General features: G+C 38.0%; 1 protein-coding gene across 4 annotated transcripts in view; it reads right to left on the reverse strand.

The window, feature by feature from the left end:
• LOC113066086 (double-stranded RNA-binding protein Staufen homolog 2) overlaps positions 1 to 12092 on the reverse strand; it is a 131371-nt gene that overhangs the window by 30321 nt on the left and 88958 nt on the right. For all 4 annotated transcript variants that reach the window (XM_026237713.1, XM_026237712.1, XM_026237710.1 and 1 more), the window contains one exon: positions 5232 to 5345. In XM_026237713.1, the coding sequence (XP_026093498.1) occupies positions 5232 to 5345 (114 nt within the window). The remainder of the gene's footprint in view (positions 1 to 5231; positions 5346 to 12092) is intronic.

The raw sequence follows: 12092 nt of genomic DNA on the forward strand, positions 1-12092 counted from the left end.
CCATACTTAACCCTTTTTCTTCTTTTCTTGTTTTTTTTTTTTTTTTTTTTTTTTTGGCTTTAGCGTTTTTTTTTTTTTAGGCATTTTTGGCAATTAAAATTTTTAGGATCAGTAACATATTTTAAAAAGTGTAATTTTTTTAATTAAGATATTTTAATTCAGTAATGATGAATTCAATTGTTCAAAAGTGGCTGATATTTATAATGTTACAAACGATTTAAATTTCAAATAAATGCTGTTCCTTTGAACTTTCTATTCATCAAAGAACATTAATTTTCAACATTGATAATAAGACTTTTTTTTCTTGACCACCAAATCAGCGTACTAGAATGGTTTCTAAAGGATCATGTAACACTGAAGACTGGAGTAATGACTGCTAAAAAGCTTTGCCATCACAGGAATACATTTTACAATTTAAAGTTATTTTAAATTGTAATATTATTTCACAATATTGTTTTACTGTATTCTAATCAAATAAATGTAGTCTTTGTAAAAAATAAGAAACATATAGACACTTTACCAACCCAAACTTTTGAACAGTAGTGTATATTTTTAGAAGCCCTAGCTTTTAGTTTTTTGTGCTGGAGCCATTTTAAATTGATTTTTTAAATATATTATTTATATATTATTATTTTGCTGTAGTGTAACACACTTGCTGAGTCAAAATCGCTTTCATATTAGAATGTGTTGGACAACCCAATCCATATCTGCTACAATTTAGGATTGAATTTAGCTTAATACCCTAAGCCTTTGACTGTAATATTGTTTGAATCTATTTTAATGCACCAAAGATCAGCTATAAATATCATAATATGCAAAAAAAAATTTAAGTGTTATCTAACCTAATATTAACTTTTCTCTCATCATGCAATTCAACTAACATGTCTTTGCTTAGTGGACTTTTAAAAAAAGCATTGGAAAAAATAATCCTACTCCTAACAATGTAGATTAGGTAAAACCCTTTTGGTTGTGTTTTTACATAAACAGATTTCCTACAGGTGCTGTTGTAGGCGACAGAGACGTTATGCAAGGCTTAGTTCGTGTCAAAGAGAGAAGACGAGAACAGCTGCCGAGTTGAGTAACATGCCGAGACCCCTGACAGAGGTGGCCTGCTGTACTAACGTCTCCAGCCCTGGGCCTGAGGAGACTTCAAACGGCCCAGCACCCGGCGGGAGATCTTCTGAAGATGGACACAGCAGCCTCTCAGCCATGAATCAGGCCTGTCAATAGCTGCCTATCCTCTCAACAGGTGTCCAAATTGTCACACAATCACTTTCTCCTCGCTTGTCATAATGAAAGAGCCATTTCCCAACAAGTGGAACGCATTCTCACCATGAACACGCTTCCTGTTGCAAACAAACAAGCACATAATGAAACATACACGATCCAAGGGCTACAATTAATTGCTCAAGAACAATGTCTCAGTACTGTTAGAAAGTCAAAGCGGAGATGTCGTGAGATACCAAGAGAAATGGTCTCAAAGTCTTTACAGTTATGTGCAAATATGACAAACTAGCCTTTCAGAACTTTTCATGCTTTTTATGCTTAAAAGAAATAGTTTACCCCCAAAAAATTATTTTCTTGTTCTATTCTGAACAGTGTTTGAAAGTTTGTATTGGTAGAACTTCACGTGTTATTGACTGAAGAAAAGAAAAACTGATGTTGCATTCTTCATTTGTAAGCTGCTTATGAAAAAAAGCATTAACTAAATGAATACATGTAAAAGTATTTTTATTTTTTTGTTATTTGTCCATACAATGAAAGTCAGTGGGGTCCAACATTGTTTTAGACCTCACTGAATCTCATGGTATGGACAAAACAGCTGAAACATTGCTTAAAAATATCTTCCGATTTGGACTGAGCAAATTAAGGGCAGAAATTTCATTCTGGGTAAAATATATCCCCTCTGACTAGGCCAACTCTGTTGCTCTAAACAGTCTGCCAAATGGCTATTATATTTCTTTTCAATAGGACTAAAAACAGAAAGCAGCCAACCCATAGTTGAGTTTCGAGAACCTCTGGCCTCTGCCGGTCAGCTCTGAGTCTTCATTTGAGAACTTCAGAAACTGCCAACTTCAGATTTCCCCGATGTATGAGGTTGCACTATTCCCAGGCCTCAGCTTGAAGGCTGGATGCAAAGGCTCTTGGGAAAAGAGCAGCCAGCTGAGCACAGCGTGCACACGCAGCAGCAGCCAAATTCGCCCTGTCACATTCGATTTCGGGGCCTCCATGTTGTATGAGCAACACCTTGTACAGGGCTCTGTGAGCTCCCCGCTTTGACATGTTTGCTGCCGTTGTGGGCTGACACTTATGTTACTTCAGCTCTGTAGAACATGGACAATTTAAAGGCCCTAACAAGCCAAAAATGGACACGGTTTTCCTGGAATCAAACACTCTGGGATCAACACGCTGGATCAGTTCAACAACTTTTGAAATACTATTTTCACAACCACACTAACAATGAAACAAAAACCGATGAACAGAATCAAAACCTACATACACAGCATTAAAAAAAAAGACATTAACCAAGAAAAGACATGCAGCTAAGTCTGTATTTTGGTCTCCAGTGAGTTCGTTGCTCAAGCCAGACAAGTGACTGCAAACATATGTTGGGCAGATGGCATTGCGTAGCTGGCACGGGGTCGGCGGGGGCACTCAGCTGTATATCTAAAACGCCCAGGCCCTCCAGGAATGCGCATGTAGGGCCAAGGATCAGGGCAGGAGGGGCTTCGGGGTTGAGGCCTTCATCGCAAGTGAGAAAGTGCAGGGCCCTGGGCCCTGTGAACTGACAGGCTCTGCAGGAGCCAGGACAGCGCAGGAGCAACACTCTACACAACTCTCTGCAGGACTCTGTCAGGTCTACAAATGAGTTAAGTGTCAAAAAGTGACCTGGGACTGCTATAACATCACATGGCTTATGTCTAATCAACGTTTAAAATCCTAATGCCGCCTGTGAGATATACGATACAAAATGTACTGCAGCTGGTTTAAAAAGGTAAATCAAGTAGAAGGATTTATTTTGATGGATTAAAAACATTTACACACTGATAGCCTCTTCTCCTATAGGCTGATAGTTTTTGTTGATCTTGAATGACAGTATGCTGGTAATCTCCAGGAAAGAGTTATCAACGGACCCCATCACATTCCCACTGGCTACATAGTTAGTGAGATAAGACAGTGCATCTAACCATCCCAGTCACATGTGCCTCAGCCCACATGCATCGCAAGCCCCATCCGTATACATGTGAGGTAGGGCTGTGCAAAAAAGCAAATTTGATATTCATGCGCATCTCATCAGTAAAGGCGCTCTTGTAATTAGTTGTATATCTCCAGCATGTGCGTTCAGATCAGGGTTGCCAGGTTTTCACAACAAAGCATGCCCAGTTGCTTCTCAAAACTAGTCCAAAACTAGCCCAATCGTGTTTCCAGGGTGTTCCCCAATAAAAATTGAGTCCCGGGGTTAAAATGCATTTTTTGGCAGGGTTTTCTTAGTTAAATTAGCATTTTAGGGGCTAAATATCACATTATTGGGATTGGGGTTCGCTTTAACCCACGGACTTGAAAAACAACCACGGACTTGGCAACACTGGTTCGGGTGGATCAGCATTTACTACAAAGAGCCATAGTTCACGGACAAGCTACACAAAATCGATTTTAAAATCGGCAATGCCTGCGATTTTGAAATTGGTTTTGTTTAGATTGTCAGTGAAAGTCCAACCAGTGTTGCCAAGTCTGCGATTGTTTTTCATGTCCACGGGTCGAAGCAACCCCAATCCCGATAATGTGATGTTTAGCCCCTGAATATATATATATATATATATAATATATATACACACAGTAAATAAAATGTTTTTTTAAGTTAAAATCCTTATTTTTCAACTTAATTTTGACTGATTTTATAAAGATTTTCTAAATCTGACAATAATTGAGACAAACTTGTCCGTTACAGGACAGAGATGATTTTGGTCACATTTCCTTTGAGACAAACTGTAAAGTTAGGAAGTTTTGCCTTTGTAGAGCAGTTCGGATTCATATTTTTGCACACTACACACTACCATATCAACCATGAGAAGACATCCTGCTATTGGGGCATGTTGTCACAAAAGCTCACCGTATGCTTCTTATATGGAAATGTTTCAAAAATAAATCCACCCTGAGAAATATTCAAGGAAGTAAAAAATATGACAACCAGTGCCTGGCTACCACAAACTACACAGTGACAGAGGCCTGCTCTCATTCTTGCTGGACTGTATTATAGTTATAAGCAGTGACTGCAAACTGTGGGGCAGTGGAGCAACTTTGGGCCAAAAAGTGTCACAATCCAGAACCACCCTGGGTTCATTGTTCTGACTCCTTTTGTGGCTGGACGCCACTGTACTAAGGGATCTGGAAAAGAAAGGCTCCCTAACAGTCGGTCATGCACCAGTGCTTTTGGCAACAACAAGTCCATGGCCTATATTGCCTTCATTTTGCTCTGGCGGCTGTGTCCCCACAACAGAAATCCCTATTACTGGTTATAGAACGGGCTTTATTAGAGAGTGGAGCTTTGAAGGGCAGAACAAAAGAGCGTCCTATGTTTAGATTAGATAATGTAAGCAACTGCTTTTCTGCATGGATGACACTACACAATAAGCCACCTTATGAATACTAGCCAGCCCGGATCCTAGGACTCTTTTTGTTTCATAATTACTGCAAAAAAAAAAAAAAAAAATGAAAAAGGAAAACCTAATCAAACGTGGTCTGCTCTGTCACTAAACCACGCTTATCATTAACAAAGGGGATAATGGCTGTACGTGTTCCGACTGCCTGAAAGTTGGCGCTGATAAAATATTGAAGAGTGAAACTCTGCTTGTAAGTAACTGGCTGCGAGAAAGTCGGACATATCTAAGGAAACTCGGCAAACAAACGATGCAATAAAATATCTGTTCTCCCCAATGAACCTTCATAATGCACACCTCTTAATGACAGCGCACTCCAAGATGCTTTCAGATCTGTCAGCACAAATGTGTCAATCAGTTATCCATTTTCCCAATATTAGTTTTGTATTCCAAAAGCAATCAAAGAATCGGCATGGATTTTTACTGGCTTGAAAAACCGTGGGGAAAAGGTGATGAAATACCAGCCCGTTGAACAAAACATTGCTTTAAAATCATCTATATCTGGAACTCATTTACCAGACAGACAGACAGACAGACAAACAGACAGACAAACAGATAGGTAGGTTCTATTACCTGGTCATGGCTAGCTGGAATGGAGCTCCCAATGCCGTGGAAAGTCATCTGCACAGGTGAGAGGGTCAGGTAGGTCATGAACTCTTTGTCAGTTTGCCGATCAGAGTATTGCACCTGCATGAAATGAGAGAAGGAGGGAAGCGAGTATTAAATATTATGGGATGCAATTTGCAGCATGTACTGCACTGCGGTTCTGACCTTTGAAAACATTTTGTGGGAAAAGTACAAACTGGATCCTCAGACTTAGCTGGTAGGTTGTGCTCACTTTTAATCGATAACAGCAGTGGTTTTAGATTCTGATCTTCATCCCCATGAATGGTTCACAATCTATGCTTTCTCAAGCGCTCTGATAGGGCGATTTAGAGGGGAGCTCTGGCCCCGTTTGGGGTTTCTGAGAACACCTCTGCACATCAAACTCCACTCAGCAACACCCGAAGGATTGTGTCTGTGTGCGTCTGTGTGTTTTCTGGTTTCTGGACACTTTGATCATGTCATGCCTGACCTATTTAGATATCCAGGCCATTTTAAAGACTTTTGAACTTGCAGAAGAACATACAGAATTAAAAATTAAACTACTTTTCATTTTAAAAGCGTTTTTGGTAGCATAAATAATGACTGAAAATTCATTTTAAGATGAGCTATTTCTTAAAAAAAAAAAAACACTGATAAATTCAGTGGAAAAAGATCTATACGACTGATCATATAGATTTGGGAAAAGTGTTAGTTGTTTCATGGGAAAAATGTCTGGACAGCTGGTTTCAATGTGTGAAAGTCTGCTTCCAGAGAACTCCTTGGCACAAGAAATGTCTTGGACTAAATGCTCATATATTTAAAATAAATAACTGTTAATGCATAAAACTGGGAATCCTGAAGAGAAGAGAAACAGATGAATGAGTGCAAGAGCAGACTGAAGGAATCTCTCACTGCTAGGACGTGTTTATGTTCAGTCTTCAAGTGGTCTGATGGGTTGGATCCACGGGGCATTCCGCTGTGAAGTGTGTTTTAAAGACAATGTTAACAACACGATTAGTAAGAAACACAATGTGTGATTGACATTCACAGCTCCAGGAAACAGGAACTCTGACATATACAAACATCTTGTGTCTGGTGAAGAGAAGAAATAAATGGCTCCACTGAGTTGGTTAATATTTCTATTGTATTCTGCACGAATAGATCATATTCTTCATGCTTTTAGGGCTGCCATTTTAAAACATTAATTTATCAAGTAAAAATAATATAATAAAAATTTATAACAATTTAGTTCATTTGGCAATTCATTTTTCTCAGCAAATATTGATGAATTTAAGTGAATTAACTAACCAACATTTACTGTGTAACTGATTTGATTACCATTTTTAACCAATTATTAATCTTATTAATATAATCTTAATAATGTAACAACCAAAATCTTCATAGAATACAACATAATAACCCATAAAAAAAAAAAAAAAAAATATATATATATATATATATATATATATATATATATATATATATATATATATATAATAAATATATATAATATATATATTTATATATATAAATAAAGTATAATATAAAAACTTACTTAAAAAATATCAGTAAAACTTTACAATAAGGATTTGTAGTTAATGTTTTAACATGAACAATGAACAAATCATTTAATAAAGTATTTAATAATCTTTGTTAAATGTTAGTTAATGACTATACACTCATTCATTGTTAGTTCATGTTAATTCACACTGCATTTAATGCATTAGTAAATGTTGAAATGAACAGCTAAGATGAATAAAAGTATGGTTCATTCTTCGTTCACGTTAACTAAAGTAGTTAACTAATGTTAACTAATGAACCTTATTGTAAAGTCTCAAAATATCTTTATAATTTTGGAGAACAAAATCTAAAATAATATATACATAATATTAACTACTCAATAATTATATGCATGTTTATATATATATATATATATATATATATATATATATATATATATATATATATAGAGCTAATATCTGTAGGCCACCATCAAGCTGAAGATGTCCAGATCAGTGCCAGTTTCCTGTCAGCCTCAAAATTCATCACCCTGACAAACTTTGTTTTCAAAGATCGCTCCTCGCACAAATACACCACAGCGATACAGCTGGGCCCCATCAGAACGAGGCAAAAATCAGACCATAAGGGATTAGCACGTCTAGCATGTGTTTGCTAATGAAAATCCCAGTATAAACACCAGCTCCAGGAACAGGGAAAGGGCAAGAGGGACAGAAACAAACCATCTTGCCCTTTGATGCTTGGAAAGGAGATGCGTTTGATGTCGACTGTGTGTAAGATGGAGGTGTGCAGAGGAAAAAGAGCTAAATCAAGCGTAGGACGCTGCCCGTGCTATTTGAAGTGCTTTTTACACAGACAACACAGCAGAGTACGGGGGTAAGAAAAACAAAAAAAGAATTAACCGCATCATGAGGCAGATCTTTTGGCGCAGATGTGCAAAACATACATCATCTGATAGTTATTATTTTCATTAAAGTGGGATTTGCTACATGGCAAGAAAGAAAATTAAAACTAAATGGAGTAACATCTTGCCTTTGACTTAAGCACATGGACCAGTGATCCTTATCAGGACCATATCGCTGGCGGATTTTACACATGAGTTCGTCCGATAACATCATATTGCAGTTACATATGCCCTAAACCAGCAGTTTGAGTCATAACACGTCTCTGTTTATGATACGTCTAGCTTCAGCATGTGTATTTAATGCTCTCCTGGACAACTGGGCCAAACATTTCTACACAGAAATGGAAGGAAAAGTCTAAAAATAAAAAAACTGCACTATTAAAAAAATAAAGGTTCTAAAAAGGAGTTTTCGCAGCAATGCCTTGAAGAACCTGGCAGCGAACAATTCTTGAAAGAACCAATCTAAAGAACATTTTTCCACTATAAACAACCTTTTGTGCATTTGAACAGTTCCAGGGATGTTAAAAGGGTCCACAGTTGCAAATAAAGAACCTTTATATTTAAAAGTGTAGGCAAATAATTTAGCAAATATACTCAGCCTATCTATAGCGTCTAAAGCCAGCTAGATAAAGCTTCACTTTTCCTAACCAAATATGGCTCCTTTTACCACTAAAGCAGACACTGCACATCAACAAATTTGATACATGCTGGATTTTACAGTTATAACATAAATACATCTTTAATCACCTCATAAGTCATCCAAAAAACAATTATACACCGATTTTTGGGTCGGAGTGCAAGTCTAAAGCATAACAGTGCCAAAAATGTCGTCTGAATCATATAATTTGCCATAAATGAAGCGAGTCACCTTCAAAAGCCCACATCAATCCACTTCTGTAATTGAAATTATGAACCTGACCTACTGCTGAGTTATACAACTCCAGATGTTCTCGCATCAAATTTAATCAGTTTCATATTATCAGTCAGTGCTTTGCCATTAAGGATAATATGGAGGGTTACCGGTTATAAAGATGCTGCAGGTGGGCAGAGCAGAAATTCAAGTGTGATTAAAACGTAGGAATGGTCGGTCATAATACTGACTTGAATGGCAGCTTTTCATGTATAACTTCAGGTTTGGGCTTAGCTTTGTAATGAATGAGAAAGCATTAGGAATATTCAGGATGCACTGATACAAACATTATGGCCATCAACATTACCATGTTTTGGCAGATAAATATATTTATAGATGGACAAAAGTATTGGGACCATTAAACCAATGGGAACTTCTAAATTCATAGACATTAGTATGGAGTTCCTGCCCAGTCATCCAGTAGAGCATTTGTGAGGTCAGGCACTGATGTTGGACTAGAAAGCCTGGTTGGTTGGGGTCAGGACTCTACATGGGCCAGTCAAGTTCTTTCACATCAAACTCATCCAACCATGACTTTATGGACCTTGCTTTGAGCACTGGGTCAGTCATATTGGAATAGAAAATGGCCTTCCATAGAAGTGTTCCAACAAAGTTGGAAGCACAGCATTGTTCTACATTTTTTGGCATGATGAAGCATTAAGATTTCATTTTACTTCAAAAACAGCCCCTATACCATTCTCCCTCCTCCACCAAACTGTACAGTTTGCACAATGCAGTCAGGCAGGTAATGTTCTTCTGGCATCCACCAAACCTAGACCCGGCCCTCGTACTACCAAACCGAGCTTGTCACTCCACAAAAGAAGTTTCCACTGCTCCATAGTCCAGTGGCGTGCTTTACACTACACAATTATACAACAAATTTGGCATTGTACTTGGTGAAATGTAGCTTGCATGCAGCTGCTCAGCCATGGAAACCCATTCCATGGAGCTCCTACCACACAATTTTGATGCTGATTAATGGCAATGGAAGTTTGTAACTCTTTATTTATGAATAAGCAGACCGTTAAAGAAATCACTCCATGACTTTATGTGGTCTCCTGCTTCGTAGCTTAGTTGCTGCCATTCATAAATGTTTCCACTTTCCATACAGTTGACTGTGAAATACCTAGCAGAGATGAAATGTGCTTGTTTTTTGTTTGTGCAAAGCTTGTCGCATCATACCCACAAAGACTTGAGGCTGTAAAGGTGCTTCAACTAAGTACTGAGTTAAGAGTATGAATATTAATGCAAAGCACCTATTTCAGTTTTTCTTTTTTTAATAAATTAACAAAGTTGTCACAAACGTGTTTTTTGCTTTGTCATTATGGTGTATGGAGTGTAGAAAAGAAATAATCTAAAGCAGTTTAACATAAGGCAGCAACATAAAAGGTGAAAAAAATGAAGAGGTTTGAATACTTTTGCAAGGCACAGTTTATATCTAATCTATGGATATACATAAATGAACTGCTATATATAAAATAAATATATATAAACTCAATAAATTAAATTATTAATAATTATTATTATTTATATGTTGACCAATAAACCTACTTTCCCACCATGAGCCCACACCAACTTTGTATATATTGTTGAACTGTGAAAGTGTGGTGGTAGCAGTTTTGACCAGAGCCAATCTGACTTCTGGTCAAGTCACTATAGCTTCAACATAATACCCATGCAAACTTCTAGTTGGAAGCAAGGTTATCAGTGAAGTACGTCCCACTGATATAAAGGATGAAACAGATGCATTACGGTCTCTTCCATCACCTGCATATGAAGCCATTTATGAAGTGATTAATGGTATGACTACAGAGCAGTTGGCATATAGATGCTGAACGCTGCCGGCCGTGTTCAAAGCAGAAGCTCACAGAGAGATGCATTTGTGCCAAGCGCTGACAGGATGAGAAATCCAAGCACGAGTTCTTTTATCAGCTCGTCTCCATTCACCTCAAAATGTAGCCGCGATTCAATCGAAGGTCAGAAAACATCAATGGCCGTTATTTGAAGAAATAAACTGAGAGCCTGTGATCTGAATCTAGGTATGCTGGTATTTCTAGCCAAGGTTAGAAACCATGTGAGAGACAGAAAAACAGAACGATAAACAGACGGGCAGTGAGCAGAGGGGCTCAGGGGGTGAGACGAAACAGAAAGAGTAAGACTAAATAAAAGGAAAAGGAAAACTGAAACGGGCACAAAAAAAGAAGGATAAGGTGTGAAGTTCTAAAATAAAATGTCCATGCCAGAATGAGATTTGTGATCTGAATTTACTTACTAAAATGTTACTATATTTAAACAAATATATATCACTGGCCACATTATTAGGACCCCCTTTCGCCTTTAGAATTGCCTTAATTCTTCATGGCATGAAAAATTCCTGAGAGATTTTGGCCCATATGGACATGATAGGATCACACGGTTGCTGAAGATTTATCAACTGCACATCAATGATGTGAATCTCCCTTTTTACCACAACCCAATGCTGCTCTATTGGATTGAGATCTGGTGACTGTGGAGGCCATTTGAGTAAAGTGAATTCATTGTCATGTTCAAGAAACCAGTTTGAGATGATTTGAGCTCTGTGACTTGGTGCATTATCCTACTGGAAGTAGCCATCAGAAGATGGGTACATTGTAGTCATAAAGGGATGGACATGGTCAGCAACGATACTTAGGTAGGCCATCGCATTTAAACAATGCTCAATTGGTGCTAAGGGGCCAAAAGTGTGCCAAGAAAATATCCCCCACACCACAAAATTGACATTTTGTTCTTACATTTTTTTTATATTATATATATTGAAAAGGTTATAACCTCTGAAGTATGCAAGTAGGGTGGAGGACTATGGTACATTATGTCTTACTCAGCATCATATAAAATGATGGGATGAATGGGGCTCATAAAATGCTCGGGACTCATCTCTTATTTGAGCTCTACCTGCTCTCTGCTCTCCCAGACTGCTTTGCAGCTCACAGACTCAGCACAAAAGGCCCTTTATGATGTGCACCTGACATGCGGCGAAGAGCAGCGTTCCCACAGAGATTGGCTTCACTGCTCCACCTCTTCTCTCGCTTTGGTCCTCTCCGAATCTCTGTGTCCCCAGCCTGGGGAGTGAACGTTAGCTGGCAGGGCTCCGGTTGCTCGACCAAAGGGGGATTTGGGAAAGATCCATCTCTGGGTTCATCTAAAGCTGATCTTACTTGCACCAAATAAGTCACCCATCTGACCAAGAGTGGCTCAAGAGTTTACTCAGATCACTGAAGGTTACTAAATATTCTGTTAGATGTCAGATCACTCAACAGGAAACCTTTTGTTTCGTGTTTTAATGCGGCTTTGGCTGTGCACTTTAGAAATCAGTGAAGCATTAGTTCAGCCCAGAATTCTGTCATCTGTTATTATAAAAACCAATATGGCTTTATTTTTTATGTGGAACATAAAAGAAGACATTTTGAAGACCGTGCTGGTTGCTCTTTTCCATGCAATTATAAAAGATGACTGACAAGGATTAAATAGCATCGGCTCT

This window comes from Carassius auratus, chromosome 49, assembly GCF_003368295.1.
Source record: "Carassius auratus strain Wakin chromosome 49, ASM336829v1, whole genome shotgun sequence".
In the NCBI taxonomy this organism is placed as follows: domain Eukaryota; kingdom Metazoa; phylum Chordata; class Actinopteri; order Cypriniformes; family Cyprinidae; genus Carassius; species Carassius auratus.